This window comes from Malus sylvestris, chromosome 16, assembly GCF_916048215.2.
Source record: "Malus sylvestris chromosome 16, drMalSylv7.2, whole genome shotgun sequence".
In the NCBI taxonomy this organism is placed as follows: domain Eukaryota; kingdom Viridiplantae; phylum Streptophyta; class Magnoliopsida; order Rosales; family Rosaceae; genus Malus; species Malus sylvestris.
In genome coordinates, this window is record NC_062275.1 from 1,668,400 (window position 1) to 1,689,463 (window position 21,064).

Consider the following 21,064-nt stretch of genomic DNA (forward strand, 5'->3'; position numbering starts at 1 on the left):
CTTTTTTCTTTTTTTTTAATTAAAAGAAGAAATGTCAATTTCATTCCGCATTATTATCATGGAACAAGACATTATTTTGAATACATTGAAGAAGAAAAAAAAATATATATAATAAGTTAGAGGGGACATGAAGCCTAGCCCTAACAAGAAGTAGAAAACTATTTGAAACAACAATCAATTAAGACAACTCCTAAGAGAAACAAGAATTTGGAAACACCGAAAGATTATGAGCAAAAGTCACAACTGCACATGACGGATAAGAATCACACAAATAATGAAAACTAACATGATCAACATAATAGTTTGCTAAACAATTTGTTACATGATTTCCTTCCCGATTAACGTGAGAAAACTGAACATGCATGGAAGAGAGAATGGTATAGTAATTTGTCAAATCAACCGATAAACTATGGTGCATTGCCAAACAAGAATTACACTCATTTCAAAGAGAATGCTGCTAACCCCTTTCGAAAGCAATATAAATAACATGAATAATAGCTTTAAGTTTCACTTCCAAAGCAGTAACAATGCCAAAAAAATCTTGTATTAAAGCATCAAAGAGACCCAAGTGATCACGAAAAATACCACAAAAACCAGCAAACTTGATGAGACATTTCAACACGTATATATATAAGAGGATCAATGATTGATCAACTTTACCTCCATAGCATTATTGGAGTGAATGATTGTACGATATTGAGGCGTTTGTTTGGATTTGGCACGAGGAAATGTGTGTATATATTGTATATATAGTGATAAAACTAATTTAGGTTTATATTACCTTAACTAGTGATAAAATTAAGGGTTCTTTAGAGCTAATAGAAATCAATGGTTTATATTATCTTGACATAACCTAGAGAGAGAAAAAAAAGAGGTTGTATTGTCATCAAAATAAAATTATGACACAAACAAATAATGTGGAGTTCATGTTACTTATTTGGAATCAATCAAAGCTGAATCATTGATGCCTAATTTCAGAAAAGTTTTTCTTTTCTGGATGCAGCATCTTTTCACAGGATTTTTTTTCGGTTGTTGTATTGTGAAGGAACTTCTTGGATAGTTTTTTTTCCCTTTTACACTAGCTTAGTGTCTTCCTGCCAAAATAATGACACAGAAATTTTCATCAAAAGGGTTGGCGATGTCGGGCAGCAAATGTAGTTTCCCGTGAAATTGCAAAACTTGCTCACAATCTGATGATTTTGTCTCTTGGGTTGGCTCTCCCTTCTCCTAACTGCTGAAGACTGATGAAGCAGAAATTTAATCATCAATGAATTTCCTTGACTAATCCATTATCTTTCCGTTGCCCGTTCTCTTTGATTTGTTCATAATCCGATTATTGTTCATTCCAATTCCAAGCGCGTAATCGTGCCCTCATAGTTATGGACTTGTTCGCATCGTTTAATTTTCCTTGAATACCTGACTTCGTCGCCTATGGTTTCACAAGAAAATAATCTCTTTGTTAAACCAGAAAATTTAACGGTTCATTAATTAGCAACTATTTCATTTTTTAACAATATTTGGCTACTCAAAGGATGAGTAAGAGTTCCTACTCAAACCTATTTGTTGCCGATCCATAGAACTTCATGTTTATAATAGAGCAGTTCATATTAGAAATCACTTTATAAAAATTGTCTCTACAAAAAATCAATTAGACTAAGGTCGTTTAGTAGTCGAACTGTGAAAAAACAAAGGAAAGAAATTGGTGAAAACATTACAAACCATTTATGTATTTACTAGAATAAATTGACTAAATGACCTTAATTTTAATTCAATTTTTGCTGAAATGATCTCCATAGTGTGATTCATAATATGAACAGTTCTGTTCATAAGCACAAACTTCAGTGATTCGAACATAAAAAATTTTGAGTGGGAGTTCTTACTCATCTTTGAGTAGCCAAGCATTGTTCTTCATTTTTTTTATGTCAGTAATAGTCTGACAAAGAACAATAATAAGTAAACTGTGAAAAAAAAAAAAAATTTACAAATGGAAAAACAAACAAAATGAAAAAGAAAATAAATTAATATTTTAAGTTGTTTTCACTTTGAAAATTTTGTTTTATTCATTCCCTCTTTATCTAATTCTTAGCCTTCATGTATTGAATTATGCATTGTATTGTAGAATCCAAAAAAAAAAAAAAACTTTTTTGGATTCCATATGTGTATAAGCATGAAATTATAGCCCACCCATATGAAAATTTTGACTCCGCGGTTGCATGTAAGGATAAACATGCCAATAGATTAAACTTATTCACACTATAACATAAAAATGCTATTACACTCAATTATAGAAGTTGCTCAAAAGACTAAAGACAGTCCAAGTCAGAACTAAACAACAAGGCTATAGCTTGCTCTTCTTCCAGCCTTTATTCTTGAAGATATAAGATTATCTCCCCTCTTAATCTCTCTTTCCATTCCTCCTCTCCTATTTAAATGGTTACCGCGTCAACATCTTGTTTTAAATTTATTATATAGAGAAAAAGACAAAAAGAAAAGTGTAAGAGGAGGAGGGAGAATGAAATGGTATTGGAAGGTAGAGAATCCTACTCCAAGTGTTCGTTAGGGGAGAGGGGGACCCTGAGAGCAGAAGACTCTTCATCTTCAGGTTTGAGAGTAAACGCTTTACTGTTGAAGATATATAGTGATTGACACATCATCATAAGTGCTACATCAGCTATTGGAGTTAGTTAGTTTGTTAAGAATCAGTTACACAAGTGGCTTAGCTGATAAGCTACATGTGCAGACTATATAAAGGAATCAGGGGTCTTTTGTATCTCTCTTCATCCTTATGAAATAACAAAACTTTTACTCATTTCTTTCTCTAGTTCTCTCTCTATTCCTTTCGATCTTTCTCTCTGTATTTCTTTGATATTGCTTGCCGAAAGATGAATGTTATCATGGTATCTTCACCGAGGGTTCGATCTCGTGGTGTGTATTTCCGTTGTGCTGTGCCGAAAGATTGTCTTGATTGATGTGCTGTGCTTTAGTGGGTTAATGAGCTTTTGGCGTTTGGGAAGTCAGACTTCGAGTTTATCAGGTGTTATTTTTCTTTTTGCACTCCAAGTGTGTGTGTAATTGTCGCAATGATGAATCTTTTGTGAAAGACTGAAAGTTGAAGGCCGATAGCCATTTCTTGATGTTTGGAATATGATATTGAATGTCAATAGCCATTTCTTGATGTTTGGAGTATGATATTGAAGGCCGATAGCCATTTTTCTGATTGAATAATTGTTGAAGCGTTTTCTGTCAAAGCATAAAGGCCGATAGCCATTGCTTTTGTTTGAGTGTTTGTTGGGTTTTTTCACACGAACAAGGCCGATAGCCAGTAATGTGTGTTCTTGGAGTTGTTATACTTCTTGAAGATTGTTTGAGTACTTGATTTCTTGATTCAGTTTCTATCAACAATATGGCGTTTAGTTCTATCAAAATTGAAAGTCTTTTGGGCATGATCACTGTTAAGTTGAAAGAAGATAATTTTGTCAAATGGGATTATCAGTTTCAATCGGTGCTTAAGGGGTATGATTACTTTGATTTCTTTAGTGGGGAGTCTCAGTGTCCTCCAAAGTTTGTAATTAATACTGAGACTGGGGTCACTAAAGAAATTACTACTGCATATAAAGACTGGGTTAAAACAGATGTCTCTCTATTGAGTTTGCTGATTGCTACACTTTCGGATGAAGCTATAGACTATGTCATTGGGTGTAAAACTTCTCAAGAAGCTTGGAAATCTTTTCAGGAACGATATGCATCTGTATCTGTTGTCCGGGTTAATCAACTCAAGACTGAGTTTCATACTGTACAGAAAGGTGCAGATTATGTTAACAAGTATTTGCTTCGATTGAAGGTTATCAAGGATCAACTGGTTGCTGCAAGGGAGAGAATCACTGAGAATGATTTGGTCATTGCTGCTTTGTCTGGTTTACCTCTAGAGTTTGAAATGATCAGGACAGTAATCTTAGCAAGAGACACTTTGATGAGCTCAACTAATTGGGGCTGAAGGCAGTATTGAGTCTCGACTGACAACTTTATCAAGTTCTATGGCTGCCATGTATGTTCAGGGCAATGGCTCGAATACACAGGGATCTCAGGGCAATACTCCAAGTTATGAACAATGGGAGAGTTCAAATGCACAAAGGTCTCAAGGGATGAATAATTACAATAATGGTAATAACAACATGAGGTATAATGGGAATAATTTCAACAATCAAAAATTCTCTGGTGGTTATAATGGTGGGAATAATAATTACAGGCCATATTCTACTTTTGGGAATAATGGGAAAGGTGTTCAAAATGGAGGTTCTCAAAGTTCTTTTTCTGGTAATGGAAGCAAACAAGGAAACACTTGGAATGGTGATACAAATTACAGAAATGCTATATCTCCTGAATGTCAAATCTGCTATAGAAGAGGTCATACAGCACCAAATTGTTACTTTAGAGCTGATAACAATCAATCATCTAGAGGGATCTTGGTATGTCAGATATGTGGGAAAATAGGTCATCGGGATTTGGAATGCTTTCATAGAAATAACTTCTCATATCAAGGCAGTGCACCACCTACATCTCTTGTTAGGATGGCTGCTCAAGGCCTAAATGTTGCAACTGAAGACTCAAATATCCATGGTTTTTCAGCTGCTGATACATAGGTAGTTGACACAAGTGCAACTCAACCACATGACATCACATGTCGAAGTTTTAAATCATATCACTCCTTATAATGGTGATGCCACGATCACTGTTGGTAATGGAGAAGGTTTGGTGGTTAAAAATATTGGTTCTTCTGTTCTTAACACTCAACAAAAGTCACTCATTTTGCAAAATGTGCTACATGTTCCACACATTACAATGAATTTGTTGTCTGTTAAGAAATTATGCAAGGATAATAATTGCTGGTTTGTATGTGATGATCTGATCTTCTTGATACAGGACAAAGCAACTCGAAGGATTGTGTACCAAGGCCAGAGTGATGATGGGAAGCTCTTCAAGATACCAATAACAGTGCTGTCGAGATCCAGAGTACCAAGTATTGAAAGATGTGCTGCTTTTGTTGGAAAGAAGCTAAAGACTACAGTTTGGCAAAAAAGGTTGGGTCATCCATCTGAAGAAGTGTTTACTGCAATGTTGAATAAGTCTAAAGTATTAGCTAGTATAGATTTGTCTCCATCTATATGTACTGCTTGTATTCAAGGCAAAATGACTAAGTTGCCTTTTTCTGTAAGTCCCGATAGGTCAAAAGTTGTATTTGAAAGGATACATTCAGATATATGGGGTCCTTCACCGCATAGGTCAATAGAGGGTTATAGGTATTACATAAGCTTTGTAGATGACTGCTCTCAATTTGTATGGATTTTTCAGATGGTTAATAAATCCGATGCTTTTCCAATCTTTACCAAGTTTCTTACATTTCTTGAGAATCAGTTTAATGCTTTTGTTAAAGTTCTTCAATCAGATGGTGAAGGTGAGTATATGAGTAATGTGTTTAGACAGTTGTTGGAGATAAAAGGAATTATACACCAAGTTTCATGTCCCCACAACAAAATGGTCTTGCTGAACGAAAACATAGAAATTTAGTTGAGACTGCTATTAGTTTGCTATCAGATGCTCAATTACCTTCAGCATTCTGGTATCATGCTTGTTTTCATGCTGCATTCTTAATCAATAGGATGCCATCTAGAACTTTGAAGATGCAGTCTCCCTATCAAGTTGTGTTTGGTTGTGTTCCTGAAGTGCAGCATCTTAAAGTCTTTGGTACTGCAGTTTATCCTCTATTGAGACCATTTAATAAAAATAAATTGGAGCCATGGTCAGCTCAATGTGTATTTCTTGGTTTTGCTCATGGATATAAAGGAGTTATTTGTTATGATATCAAGACTAGAAAGTTCATTCTGTCAAGGCATGTAGTACATGATGAAGATGTATATTCGTTTAAACAAGTTTTGCCATCTAAGGATTCTACACCTACAAATAGGTGTTCTTAGACACTTGTTTTGATTCAGTTACAAGTTCCAAGTGAAAAAGTCCTGCCTCATACACACATACAACATGATTCACAAGCAGCTAGTTCTATACATATATCAGCAAGTGATACTGGTTCACATCACAGTATTCCTGTAAATGGTGACAGTATAAATATGGTTGGTGAATTGAATGTTTCTAGTTCGGACAATACACAGGTGATTCAACCTAGTGATCAGGATACAAATTCGACTGATACCACTACTCTACATGCATCTCCAAGCTCTTCCCATCATCACTCTCCTACACATCATCACTCTGGTACACAATCCTTGTTGCATGTCCACTCCGAGTCACAACTTGAGGTAATCCTTCCTGATTTATCTCCATTTGATCTCATTTTACATACTGCACCATCGACTTACTCAATGGTCACTAGATTGAAGAGTGGAACAATTGAGAGACAAAATTATGCTGCTTTAGTAGCACAATGTCCTGAGCTTTGTTCTCTCCAAATCACTAATGAAGAACCTTTCACGGGTGACTATTCCTTTCTTTCTGAGATCACTGATGCTTCAGAACCGAAGACATTTCGGAAAGCGGCTACTAATCCACAATGGCAAAAGGCAATGCAGGATGAATATGATTCACTTCGAGCACAAGGAACTTGGCTATTGGTTCATGCACCTGAAGATAGAACAATTGTAGGAAGCAGATGGGTATACAAAGTGAAGAAAAACCCCGATGGCAGTGTCTCTGATGTGAAAATTACTTGACACACAAATTAAACCCTATTGATAACAATTGTAGCAAAGATGTAAGTAGGGATCGTTCTAAACCGGGGATTAACTAGGGCTGCTAATCTACTCAAATTAAACTCTAAAACACTAAACTAGACTTAAAAACACAAGAATAGACTCTATAAACTCTAAACTGACCTAAGACACTCAAATCTGCAAAACTAAGTGAAATTGACTCAATTCTAAACCTAACAAGTGAATTGGACGAAATTAAAACTTACTTTGACTCAAAAGATTAAAAGAAAACAGATTGTAACTTAACTAACTTAGAAAACACTTAAAAGACTCAAAACAGCACAATACTAACAATTAGACTCAAAACAGATTCTAGAGATGAAATTGGACGAATTTAAGACTAAACTAAGACCCAAACAATGGTTATGGACTAAACCTAACCTATATTGACTCAAAACACTCTAAAGAACCTAATTATGACAGATTCTGACCTAATAACATAAAACAGAAAAGGGTGTTTGATTCCTGACGAAATTGAATTAAAACTAAACAAATTGCAAATCAAAGTAAACTAAAACGAAATTAAGATGAATTCAAGGGTGAAAAGCTAGTTAGAGGATCCTTCTCCACACATGAACATATGCAACATAAATCAATTTCCAGTATTGTTTCTTTAAACCATGAACGACAATGCCCCAAATTAATCGTGAATGCACAAATTAACTCTCAGATTTCCCTAAATTCATTGAATTGGATGAATGCATGCAACAACCCAAATTATTCTTCTCAAATTCCCTATATGAACAGCATGATAGAGATACATTCAAAGATCATTAAATTCCATGGAAATCATAAGCATTGACAAGGCAATTATAACTATGAACTGCATGATACTTTTGCCAATAATCTACTTAACACGATTGTGACTAACAATCTCCACTACTTGTAATTATAAGTTTCTAACGATTAGGTGAAAGTCCCTTATAATTTAGCATCAGATTCAAGCATGCAAACTAAGTAGGCCTCCTTAATCAACACACAAGAATAAGTTATCAATCAAATAGATAAGTAAATCACATTCATGTTTTACGAAACAATAACTGAAAGGAATCAATTCATATTAACATATGTCCATGGCTTCAAATTCACCACTAACTAATAAGAGTTTAGTTCCACATGTTCATAGCAATTGAAACCCAAATTAAAATAAACATCGAAACTGAAACGAGGGAAGAAAAAACTATGAAAACTCCCAAGGATGCAGATGGCTTGCGCACAAGGCCCTCCTTCATCAATGGAATGCACGACAAGGCTCTTCTTCTTCTCCAAAAGGTGCGGCAGAGATGTATATGGATGTAGGATGGTGTTTTGTGATGTAGAATGGTGATTAGGGTTGCGGCAAGGTGTTTCTGAATGGTGTGAAGGGTGGTGACGAATTTAGGCTTTAAAAACACATATATATAGGCATGGCAAAGCTAGGGTTTTCACAAAATCTGATGGGAAAAGGTTAGGGTTTTGGAGATAAAAGGCTTGGCCTATCCAAGGGAGAAAAGAATTAGGGTTTTATGCAGATTCCTAGGCTTCTAGAACACTAGGTGCGGCACAACCCTAGGGTGGATGGACTAGGGTTTAAATTTAGCAGAAAATAAAGGATTAGGGCCCTAGGGTGCGGCATGGGCTTAGAACAAAGCTGAAAAAGGATTAGGAAACTTCAAATTCAAGAGTAGAAACTTTCAAGAATGGAAACCTCCAAGAATAGCAACTTCCAACTTTAGAAACTTTGGTTTCCAATTCTGAACTCTTTGTTCTTCATGTTCATTTCTTCATTTCTTGCCTCCTTTGATCTTCAATTTCGTCCATCCCTTTGGCTCCAAGCATGTGATATCCATTTGATGCTCAAAACTGCTTCAAAAGGCTCCAAATTGCACTTTCTCGCCAACTTTGTCATTTGGACCTACAAACACACGAAAATAGCTTAAAACACTATAATAACCACAAACTAACTATAAAAGTGCAAGAAAACAAGCTAACTAAGTTGCATAAATATGCTCCTATCAGTCTCCCAGTATAAAGCAAGGCTTGTAGCTCAAGGGTTCTCCCAAGAACATGGTATTGACTACTTGGACACATTTAGTCCTGTTGTTCGACATACTACTGTAAGGATTATTCTTTCTTTAGCTGCCATGAATCATTGGACTCTTCGACAATTAGATATCAAGAATGCTTTTCTACATGGAGATTTACAAGAAGAAGTTTATATGCAGCAACCACAAGGGTTTATTGATCCATCATATCCTTCTCATGTTTGCAAATTGGTCAAGTCATTATATGGCTTGAAACAGGCTCCACGCGCGTGGAATTCAAAGTTTACAAGTTATTTGACAGTTATGGAGTTTCATGCCTCAGCTTCTGATACAAGTTTGTTTGTCAAGAAGGATGACTCTGATATCATCATCTTATAACTTTATGTTGATGATATCATCTTAACTGGTTCTAATCCTTTGAAGATCCAAAAAGTGATTCAAGAATTATCTGAGGTATTCGAGTTGAAGGATATGGGACAGCTTACATATTTTTTGGGTTTACAAGTTCAATATAAAGCGGATGGCAGTGTTTTTGTTAATCAGTCTAAGTATATCAAAGATCTTGTCCATAAAGCAGATATGGAATCGTGTAAACCAGCAACCACTCTGTGTAAACCTCATCATCAAATGTTACACTCTGAGGGACAATTGTTGACATATCCAACTTCCTATAGAAGCATTGTGGGATCTTTACAATATCTGACCTTTACTAGGCCTGATATTGCCTTTGCTGTAAACACAGTATGTCAGTTTATGTCCTCACCAACTGATGTTCATTTTGGCGCTGTTAAACGCATCATTCGTTATCTTCAAGGAACCATGAATATTGGTATTACTTTTTCTGCAAACACAGTTTCAAAGCTTACTGTGTTTTCTGATTCTGATTGGGCTGCAGATTTGAATACTTGTCGGTCTATCACTGGTTATGTTGTGTACTTAGGCAATAATCCAATTTCTTGGCAATCGAAGAAACAAAACTCGGTATCCAGGAGTTCTACTGAGGCTGAATATAAAGCCTTAGCAGATACTGCTGCAGACATAGCTTGGATTCGCAATATATTGAAGGATTTGGATGTACTTTTGGATGCTCCACCAACGATTCACTGTGACAATATGTCCGCTATTGCCTTAAGTGCCAATCCGGTGTTTCATTCAAGAATCAAACACCTTGATACAGACTACCATTTTGTACGCGAACGAGTGCAGCAAGGCGATCTGGAGGTGTTGTATATCCCAACTGAGGAGCAAACTACCGATGTTCTTACCAAAGGTCTTCACAGTCCTTCATTTGTCAAACATTTTTACAATCTCAAGCTGGAAAATCCCGGTTGAGATTGCAGGGGGATGTTGAAGATATATAATGATTGACACATCATCATAAGTGCCACATCAGCTATTGGAGTTAGTTAGTTTGTTAAGAATCAGTTACACAGGTGGCTTAGCTGATAAGCTACATGTGCAGACTATATAAAGGAATCAGGGGTCTTTTGTATCTCTCTTCATCCTTAATGAAATAACAAAACTTTTACTCATTTCTTTCTCTAGTTCTCTCTCTATTCCTTTCGATCTTTCTCTCTGTATTTCTTTGATATTGCTTGCATACATTCATCTGTTAGTTCTTAGATGAATGTTATCATTTACATCCTACACCATGCTAATAATATCCACCAATTCTCTATTTTATTTAAAAATAAATAAAAAATATATATGAGGTAACGCAAGCTCTAGCTAGGTTTCAAGTCTAGCATGTTTATTTTGTAGCAAGCAAGTGGAATTAATTAAGAAAAATTTCAGTTTGGGTTAGGAGGATAGAGGAGGGTGATTAATATTACCTTTGGTGTATTTCCAGACTTCACAGAGCCCGAAGTTTCCCAGTCCCCTTCATTTACCGCAACATGGTGGTACAGTATCAGAGGCTCGGGAATGTACACGTGGTGCTGGTTGCTAATGACTTTGTACAAACGATTTATCAGCGTTCGCTTTGAACCCCCCAGTCTCCCGCTTGTAATCACCAGCTCCACTCACAGCCATTTTTTATAAAGAAAATTAATGAAAATGATTCGAAAATTTTGAATTTTAACTATAACAATAAATAAATGGTAAAGTAAATAGTACAATGATTGATTTTTAGTGTAAATATATGATTTTTCCTTAAAATGAACAATATCAGAAGTTTTTCGTTCAAATTCTCTTTTCTTTAATTAGTAATTAATATTAAAGTTCATCTAAGATTATTTTTTAAAGGAGATATATATTAAAAGTATCAAATAGAAAAACAAGACAGCATCATTTAAAAAAAGGAAAACTAATGAAAATTGCTTGAAAACTTTGAGTTTTAACGATAAAGACAAAATAAAAAGTAAAGTAAATAGTACCAGGTTTGACTTTTTAATGTAAAAATGTGGTTTTTCGTTAAAGTGAACAATATCGCGGGTTTTTCGTTAAAACTCCCTTCAAAAAAAGGGAAAGGGATCATTTTCGGATTTGTTCTACCTAATCATCCTCATCAAATAATCCGAGCTTTTGAAATTTGATCTAACGGCTAAAGTTATTATAACTTTTAGAATTAGCCCGTATTTTTAACCGTTTAATCAAATTTTAATGATCTGAATTATTTGATGATGAGAATTAGATAAAAAAGATCGAATGATCGCTTTTCCAAAAAAGGAAAAAGAAAAACAAGACAGCAAGTTTCTTTTAACGAGTAAACTGCCGATTTGCCCCCTGAACTATCACCCAACTTTCGATTTGCCCCCTGAACTTTTTAATTGGAAAATTAAGGACTTAAACTAATTTTTTTGGCCAATTTGCCCCCTGCTGTTAATTTTTCATTCATTCCATCCAAATTTCTGTTAAATGGAAGCATATGCACAACATGTGTGGGTAGTTCGGTCACTTCATTCTTTAAAATAATTGAAAACTTTAGATTTCTAAAATATAAACCTATGCAAATATGTGTGATTCTATAGCTTTTCTGTCTGAAGGTCTAGTGAAATGACGCTTTTGTCCACAAATGACGCTTTTGTCCAATTCCCTTAACTCATCATGAACCAATCTCTAACATAAAATTTGTACCTGGAGACAATTCAACATTGAACTCTACATCTCCGCCCGACAACAATCCAGGTAATTCCTCAGGGAAAACATCAAAAAAATGTCTAACCACCTTTACATTTTCCAAAATACTAGAAGCAACTAATTTAGCACCACACGAGCTAAGTATCCTTGGCAGCCTTTCAATAACAATCTCTTTGCTCTCACAGCATAAATGATGGCCTAACTCAATCCACTTTGCTCAATCACAAAGGTAACCTTTGATAATCCATATTGGCAAGATTATAACCTAACCAATCTGTGCTTAAAATCACATTGAAATCCACAATGTCTAACAGGATAAGATTCACTGGCATAACTACTTCTTCCACCATCACTGGACACCCTGAAGGTGTATTATTATCATCTTGTTCTTCATTAGAAATACATAAATACGCCTCGATCGTGCTCCAACATTACTCTCTTTGGCAACATCGTCCATAATAAGAAATATATCAGCCGGAGTCAGCTAGAATGACCTGTACGGCTTACTCCTCAATTTTCCAAATAATATGTTCGCCGGATCCACCTCTTGTGGCCTGTACGGCTGGACTTATAACTCATCAAATATCCCTGTACTCACGGCCCATCTGACCAAACTATTAAGTCCATAAACCTGCTGGATCGATATTGTGGTGTCAGGGAAGACTGTTAGGTAATAACTGATTCTAGGGACCATTCATAACTCTATGTCCCATCCGTCCACATGAACACATTCATTGATCCCCACACTTTCCAAAGTGTCTAATATTGTACCTATGGCACAAAGGTACATTTCTCTTATTCAAATCACCTTATCTCTGAGATCTGGGCTCACCAATAAATCTATCCCTTCGCCTCTGACCAGTGGCATCAAAATCTCAGCTGGAAGAATTAGTTCTAACTTCACTTCTTTTGAAGCTCTGAGTCTTTCGATGTCCTTGATATGACGGATCTTTAAACTTATCGTCTGTCTTCTAATCACCATTCTTTTCTTATTCTTCTTTACTCTCGCTGATCATGTTCTCAGAGTCCTCAATTCTCAACAACATCTCGTAAATTCTTGGTAAATAGTACATTGGATAGTGATCGCCAAAGAACGCCACTTCCTCTTATTATCCAGCCTAAAACAACATAACACCTCAACCAACTTAGCAACAATATCCGAATGGAAACGAGGCAAGTCTAAAAACTTTCTATAATACTCATTTGTCGTCATCTTCCTTGTTTTCCATATGCAAACTCTTGTTTACTACCATCATAATATGCCGGAGGAATAAATCTTTTCTTTAACAATTCTTTAAACAATTCTCAATCGGCTGTTTCCTCCGGTGACGACGAATAATACTCCTGTTTCCACCATAATATAAATTCATAACCCACAACCAGGTAGTCGTCTCGACCCGACTGTCAGAAGGAAGATTCCTTTGATTGGCATAACCCAAAACGTCTTTTCCAAGTGAGTAAGCCAACACTCTGCTCCCTCGGGTTCATAATTTCCATAAAGTGATTCAAATTCAACTTATAACCAGTCTCAAAGAGTTTCTTAGATAATAGACTGAATCACAATAGTAATAGTTTCCCCCTAAACTGCTAAATTAGAGAAACTAAGCTTATCTGAATGGCGTGGCTCCCTACGAGGTGGTATAGTTCTGACAGAAGACACTAGGGAATTCTCAAGATGTTCAGGATTGCAACCTATGCTCTGATACCAACTTACACACCCCGTCCCGAAGGAGGGCATGCTGGCCGTCACATGAGAGTGACGTAACCATTTACACAGTTCGGAAGCTTTTAAAATACAATTATTAAAATGGAAACCCTCGAGGGTGAGTCCTACTTTTGTGAATTCTGTCAGAATACCGTTGGATTCCTCGTGGCCACCAAAACTCTGCTATCAAGAACCTGGAGGGGCGAAAAACAAAATTGAGTGGGTCAGTAAAACCAAGCTTTTCAAAAACATTTCGCCAAAAATAATTCTAACCCCTCACTGTAAAACCTGTATACTTTTCCCAGAAAATAGTATAATAACATAATACTTTTCATAAATCTCGAATCATCAATTTTTCTTTAAAACCCGAAAGTATGCCATGATTTAATTTCGAAAACAAAATAAATGATGCATCAATGTAACAGGTGAAAAGTTGAATTAACCGGAGACCCTGCAGTTGGTCCTGTACGGTTAATTCCATAGCTCAACATCCAATCCAACCGGAGTCACCTCGATGACCTGTACGGCACTACACTGCAGATAAGTCGGAACTACCTGAAGTAGTCTGTACGACATGGATGGTGTAATAATACGCTCTAGTGCTTCTCTCATCAATCATCTGTGCACATAATCTAAGGTCACCCACTAGTCGGAATCACATCTAGTAATCTATACGACTAGCATGTCGGAACCCTCACTTGGTCTGTACGACATCCATCTACTTGGATCCAAGACGAGCGTGCGGTGTGGTGAATAATATAAGCACTAACACCATGATTGCAGGTTATGAGCTATCCACAATATACACATCAACAATGCACATGAATAATATAAAACTCACCTGATACTTACCTGTGCGTCCACAGCACCAATTCACATATATATATGCATCATACATCAATTCATGCTTTTCATATACTTCTATGCATGGCATTTCAAATCATACTTTTCATATAAATCTATCCATGGCATTTTAAATCACGCTTTCATTTAAATTCAATTTCTGGGAAAACTCAATAGTATATAGGTAATACGAAAACAAAACTGCCCACTCACCTGGAGTTCGCCCTACAACTCCCTAGCACAACACATCAAGGCGTCATGACGATCGCCGCCTAGAACAATAATCAAATCCAACCTCAGAAATCATATCGATAGGATATAACTTATATAAAACACATCACTACGCAGTTCGATCCGAAAGATCTGCAACTCAGATTTTAAATCTATAACTTCTAGAGATCCACAATATATCTCTAGGACAACATCCTGAAATTTCATTACCATCCAACGGTCGGTTCTCCGTCAATTTCCAAAACTAAGTGACGGTTAACATTTTATTTTATGAACTTACAACTCCAATTCCGGAAGATCCGTAACTCGGATTCCCAATCCGTAAGTTCCAATAATCCTCAAATATTACGTATTACAACGTATCAAAGTTTGGTGACGATCCAACGGTCGGATCGTCAATTCACATTTTCACCTAAATGCGAAAACTATAAAACGTTATTTAAAGCACCTAACCAATAATCGTAATAACTTTTTCATACGGTGCTCAATTTGGGTATATGAATATACCACAGTGATCTACTCGACGTCACGAACGTCGACATATTTTTAGATTATTTGTTTGATGTGCCACGCGCCCCCACGCGCCAGGACAAGCACGGGGACACGCGCCCCCACGCGCATCATCCCCAACCCTGGGTTCGCCGGACTGGTTTTTCCGGCGGCCGGTTTCCGGCCAAACTTCAAACGCCTTGTTCTCCTTCGTTTCTCAACCATTTTATTCGTATAATATATCAAATTGAAGCCCCAAACATGTAGAATCACAATACACTACTTTAAGGCTCTAAAAACAACTAAATCTCATCGGAAAAATCCAAGCAAAACCGGCCAAAGTCGAACTCGACGATCTCGACGTCCAAACCTTCCAAACGAACGTCCCCGAGCTTCCTTAGGACCTCACTAAGCTCACTATAAGCTTAGAATTCCCTGAAAATCAACATTTCACGTGTGCATGAACAGTACTCAAAAACTGGGGTTCGGGTTTCAGGGGTTTTTCGAAGGTTTCACTTCCTAAAACTAGCATCAATGAACTCAGGACGTCGAAACGATGAAGATACATACCTTATTTGCCTCGATCCGTCGAGTTTTTGGAGGGTTTGGGTGTGTGCCGTACGATGGGTGTGTGTGTGGGTGCGAAGTCGAGAGAGACAGAGACAGGAAAAGCACGGGGGAAGGAGAGGGAGAGAGAGAGGTCTTGTGTGGTCCAAACTAATCCACACCCTCTATTTCATCCTAATCATACGTACCAAAAATCAATTTCCAACACAAATCCCATCCAACCATATGACATTCTCTCAATTAACCAATGCCTAATTCAAAATAACGTTACATACTTACGTACCTTAGTAACGACAAGGGCATTCCCGCCATTTCATATTCCCGTCAACAGTACCCCCGGGACGGGCTGTGACACAACATCCCAGGTGTTTTCTGATAGCATAACCCAATAACGTCAAATCCATTAATTTGATTATTTAATAAATGGCTCCCACAATAGGATTTGGATCCTCTCCGAGGCAATTGGTCGGATCCTCCTGATCAATGTTTATGGGCCGTTAGATTTTTATTCAACGGCTATAAATAAGGGGACCTTCTAAAGTTATAATAATTGTAGTCGTTGGATAAAAATTCAACGGTCCATATACATCGATCTGGAGGATCCCGACTCGAAGAGGATCCAAATCCCCCACAATACACCAATCACGTACCCCACCCAACCAATTTACACAATTTTTGTAACAGCAGGTCCCACAATATATAAGAAAAAAGAAATTTGACTCATCATTTGAAAAAATAAAAAAAAATTAACATTTAACTTCAAATACTCATTTTAGTCATTAAATAAAATTTAACAATTTATAAATGAGTAATGTTAGAGAAGCTAATTTTTTAGACTAAATTTTATAAATTATATGTATTTGTTAACGATTAAATTATTATTTAAGTGTTGCTTAATGTTCATATAGAGCCACAACCCACAAAGTCCTAGACAAATAGCTTGTTTTAGTTATGGAGGCAGTTGTGGTGGATATGATCTGATCACTTGAAGAAAATGATGAGTCTGCGGATCCTTGTGCATCTTCATCTTTCACATGGGAGGTTTTATGACTAGACCTACCAAATTTAATCACAACAGCGAACTTGATAATGAGACATCAATAATTCAACGATTCAGAAAACTTCAATTAAATTGGGACCCATAAACAAATATGCTATTACTTCTTTTGTAATTAATCAAAGCTGGATCATTGATGCCTAATTCAGAAAGATAAGTGTTATTGGCACTTCAAAAGTCTCATTGTACACTCTTTACAAATGTATTTTTCTTTCTTAATATAGAAAATTTGGAGTGTAGAATAAGATTTTTGAAATGCTACTAACAATTCCCTTAAAATAAAAAAAAGGTTTTTATGTTTTGCATGCAACATTTGGACACAGGAATATTCTTTGGGATTCTAATTGCGCATACGTATTATCTTTCAAATATATAAAATTTGAAGTGCAATTAAATTTTTAGAATGTAAATAAAAGGGGAAACTTGATATAACTCCAGTTTTTTGAGCCAATAGTAAGAATAGTCCAATTTATTAAAATAAGTCCAATTCTTTAAATTTAATTATTTTATTATCAATAATTATCTCTTAAAAGAAAAAACTTATTGTAAAAATCAAATTTCTTCCTAATTATCTCTTTGATTATTTCTTTTTATTTATTTATTTGTTATTTCTTGTTCTTCCTCCTGCTTTAACCCATTTATAGATTTTTTAAAATTTTTATAATCAACCTATATCATAGGTTAATTGTATTTATCTACCTATATGACATATTCTCTTTCATAGTCAACATGTCACATATTAATGTGTCTTGCTTGTAGGTATATTATATTTTTTTCTACTTTTTAGTTAGGTTTCATATCTCACTTATAGGTATAATATACATTCATATATTTGCTACTTGAATTAGGGTATACTGTTTTGCAGATAGATTTATGTTAGTATATTAATTTTTTTTGTTTATAAGATATTAGTTAGATATTTTGGAGTTGAAAAATGCATAATATTAAAATATTTTAATTGATTTTTAATATTTTTAGAAAATATAAAAGGAGTATTAAAGAAATAAAAACATATAATTAGATAACTGGAGTCACTTCTAAAAACACTCTATGTTTTTTGACCTGGATCTAAAAGCCCCTAAATAAAATTACCTTCTTTTATTGGTTTTTTTTAAGGCTCGCAAAAATGGTTGTCTTTGTTGTTTGGCGAAGGAACTTCATGGATATCATCATATTGTGGTCTTCTTTTTCACTTGTATTGCTAAAAAATAACTAATTACAAATCAATTTTCATCAAAAGGGTTGTTAAATAAGATATTAATTAATGCTATTTTTTTTCTTGATACTGTTTGGGTCTCTCAACCTCGATCTATTATTTTGCATTTTATTTCTTCCATGATCATATGTGTCTCCATTGTTTAACAACAACTAAAAATACTATTGTTTCTTTAAAAAAAGTACTATGTATTTGATTAAGGCGATTTTATATGACGATGAGCAACAAAGTGGAGATGGTGCACTACACCTTTTATTTTGCATACCATAGTTCATACATTACAATCTCACATATGATATCCCTTCACGTACATTTGTTACAAGGCAACTTACAAAGCAAGGCATTTTAATTACTTGTAATCAAGCAAAAGGCACGCATTATTAACACAAATATTATATACTAACGATGGACGTCACACTGTTTCACCATTGCATTCTTTTCCTTTCCTTAATTTATCATGCCTTGATAAAGTGAGCATCAAGATCCTTGACGATGTTAACCATCAAACCGACGTATTTGTCCGGACTGCAACATCCTCAGTCAGTTTCTCATATTCAGTCGACAATTTTGCAATGTTGTCTTCATTCTTTTGAGTGAATTGATAGACTGGCTTGAAGCTCTTGTAATACTGGAAGACATCTTTTTTCAGTCCATTCAGTGTTATGGATTTGTTCTCGTTGTTTGACTACACTTTTTCCTTGAATACTCGAACTTCGTCCCCTATGTATTCACAAGAAAGTGGTCTCTATATTGACCAAGGAACAATAAAGGGAGCGTTTGATAAATAATTTGTTTTAAGTTTTCACAAAAATGAAAATTGAAGTTATTTTTGTCAGTTTTCTAAATTTATATTAGTAATTTTTATTTTTTGAAGACTGAAATAACATGAGATGGTTGAATTATTGCGGCACACCTCGATTCTTTACCAACATATTTTGTTCTAATTATCCATTATATCAATATATATTTTTCACGTATGGGTTATAAGTTGTTCGCTTGTGAATCAGGGTTTAGTTATTGCGATCCTTCTAGTATTGCTGGATTATGATTAACATATAATTGTGTTCTGATCTTAGAGAAAAAAGGTACATACCATGTTAAATACATGAAGGTATTTATATATAAATATAGAGCTAGTTTGGATGTGCTTTTAAAATGGTTAAAAGCACTTTTAGAGAAAGAAAAAAATTTGTTCCAAAAGCACTTAAATTGCTTTCTGCAAGAAGCACCAGTTATGTGCTTTTCCAGGAATCACTTTAAATGCTTTTCCAAAATTAACTTACATTTTTACCAAGGATTGGTTTTAAAAACATTTTCACAAAAAATGTTTTCAATCATTTTAAAAACATATCTAAACAAACACATATATTATGCACGTATACTGAAATTCCAACTTTTGATAGATCGAGCCATGAGTTTCCTCCTTCATGCAAGTGAACTCCCTGGATACTTCCAGAATAAATTTTTGGGACGTGTGGCGAGCCTGGCTATTGAAGATATTGTAGAACTTCTCAGCAGGTGCCTTAATTTCAATCTCTGTTCGTGCAGAGTCATGTTTATGATCAGTTGGGATGGTGCTCAACAATGCGTCCAAGGCCTGTTCTAAAGAAAACTTAAGGTCACCCCTCTACTGCTACAGTTAAATTATGCAATATTAATTTATGCTATAACTTTGAAAAAGTAGTGCTTCGAACGATCGCATGAAAAACATTCGTTTATTAAAAAAAAGGTAAATCGTCAAAATGGTCCTTGAGATTTGTATAACTTATCACTTTGATCTCTAAGATTCCAAATCGATAAAAGTAGTCCCTGAGATTGTCTACCATCCATCATTTTGGTCATTCGGTTAAAAAATCCGTTAAGTGTCCCGGAGCTCTTGGCCGGAGGTTTGGACAATTTTCAAAATTTCGTAACTCAATCGTTTCTTAACCAAATTCGACCCATAATATATCAAAATGAAGATAGGAAAGTGTAGAATAAGATTATACCTATTTCAAAGCCCAATGGTTGCCGGAGATTGTCAGAAAATAGCCTCAAAGTTGACTGGTTCGAGTGAAAACTTGAAAACTCGCTGGAAACTGAGTAAACTTTAAACGTTCATAACTTCTTTAATACTCAACGAAATCAAGTGATTCAAAAACAAAAATCATACTTCTCGATGAGATGAAGAGAATGGTACCCTTTTAGATGGCTAAATCGTCGTGGTTTGGCCGGAAAGCAGCTCGAAAGTGGCTAACTCGAGACCAAGATAGCCACTTTCAAGCCGTTTTCCGGCCAAACCACGGCGATTTAGTAGTTAAAAAAGGTATCATTCTCTTTGTCTCATCGAGAAGTATGATTTTCATTTTTGAATCACTTGATTTTGTTGAGTATTGAAGAAGTTATAAAGGTTTTGAAGTTTACCCAGTTTCTGGTGAGTTTTCAAGTTTTCACTCTGACCAATCAACTTTGAGGCTATTTTCTGGCAATATCTGGCAACCATTGGGTCGAATTTGATTAAGAAACGATTGAGTTACGAAGCTTTGAAAATTGCCCAAACTTCCGGCCAACAGCTCCGGAACACTTAACAGAGTTTTTAATGGAAGGACCAAAATGATGGATGGTGGACAATCGCAGGGACCACTTTTATCGATTTGGAATCTCAGGGACCAAAGTGATGAGTTATGCAAATCTCAGAGACTATTTTGGCGATTTATCCTTAAAAAAAATTCAGATAAAGAAAATGAGAAATTAATTTCTCATCCCTCTTTTTTCTATTACATTGATTAAAATCTTATTTTTGATCAAGGTCCTAACTTTTAATGAACGTCATTATTTCTGTTATAAATTATTTATATATCAACATAATTAAATTTTATTTTTGAAATATATTCAATTAGTATTAGAAACATTACATTTGGTACATTTATATTTATCATTAAACTTTGTATCATATATTTCTATTTTTAGTTTGTACCATTTTTAATTGGCAACCCTTTTTTAATTTGTACCGATATATTAATTTCATTTTGTGCCCATAATTTTTTTTAAATTTTTTTATACTCATAATTCATTTATAATGTACCCATATTTCATTAAAACTCTTTTTTT

The 21,064-nt window shown here is 35.2% G+C and overlaps 1 protein-coding gene and 1 long non-coding RNA gene across 2 annotated transcripts; one reads left to right on the forward strand and one right to left on the reverse strand.

Annotated features, from left to right (window-relative positions):
* Positions 1-3,403: 3,403 nt before the first annotated feature.
* LOC126607750 (uncharacterized) lies at positions 3,404-3,994 on the forward strand. The gene has a single exon (XM_050275475.1). The coding sequence runs from the start codon at positions 3,404-3,406 to the stop codon at positions 3,992-3,994; it is 591 nt and encodes a 196-aa protein (XP_050131432.1).
* Positions 3,995-13,557: 9,563 nt separating this feature from the next.
* LOC126606314 (uncharacterized) lies at positions 13,558-15,757 on the reverse strand. The gene is made up of 3 exons (XR_007617183.1): positions 15,705-15,757; positions 14,628-15,569; positions 13,558-13,765 (listed from the first exon to the last, which is right to left on the reverse strand). It is a non-coding gene; the product is annotated as an uncharacterized LOC126606314 (long non-coding RNA).
* Positions 15,758-21,064: the final 5,307 nt, after the last annotated feature.

What these genes read in the sequence shown, in the direction of transcription:
- LOC126607750 (XM_050275475.1), top strand. Translation starts at nt 3,404, where the DNA reads ATGGCGTTTAGTTCTATCAAAATTGAAAGTCTTTTGGGCATGATCACT.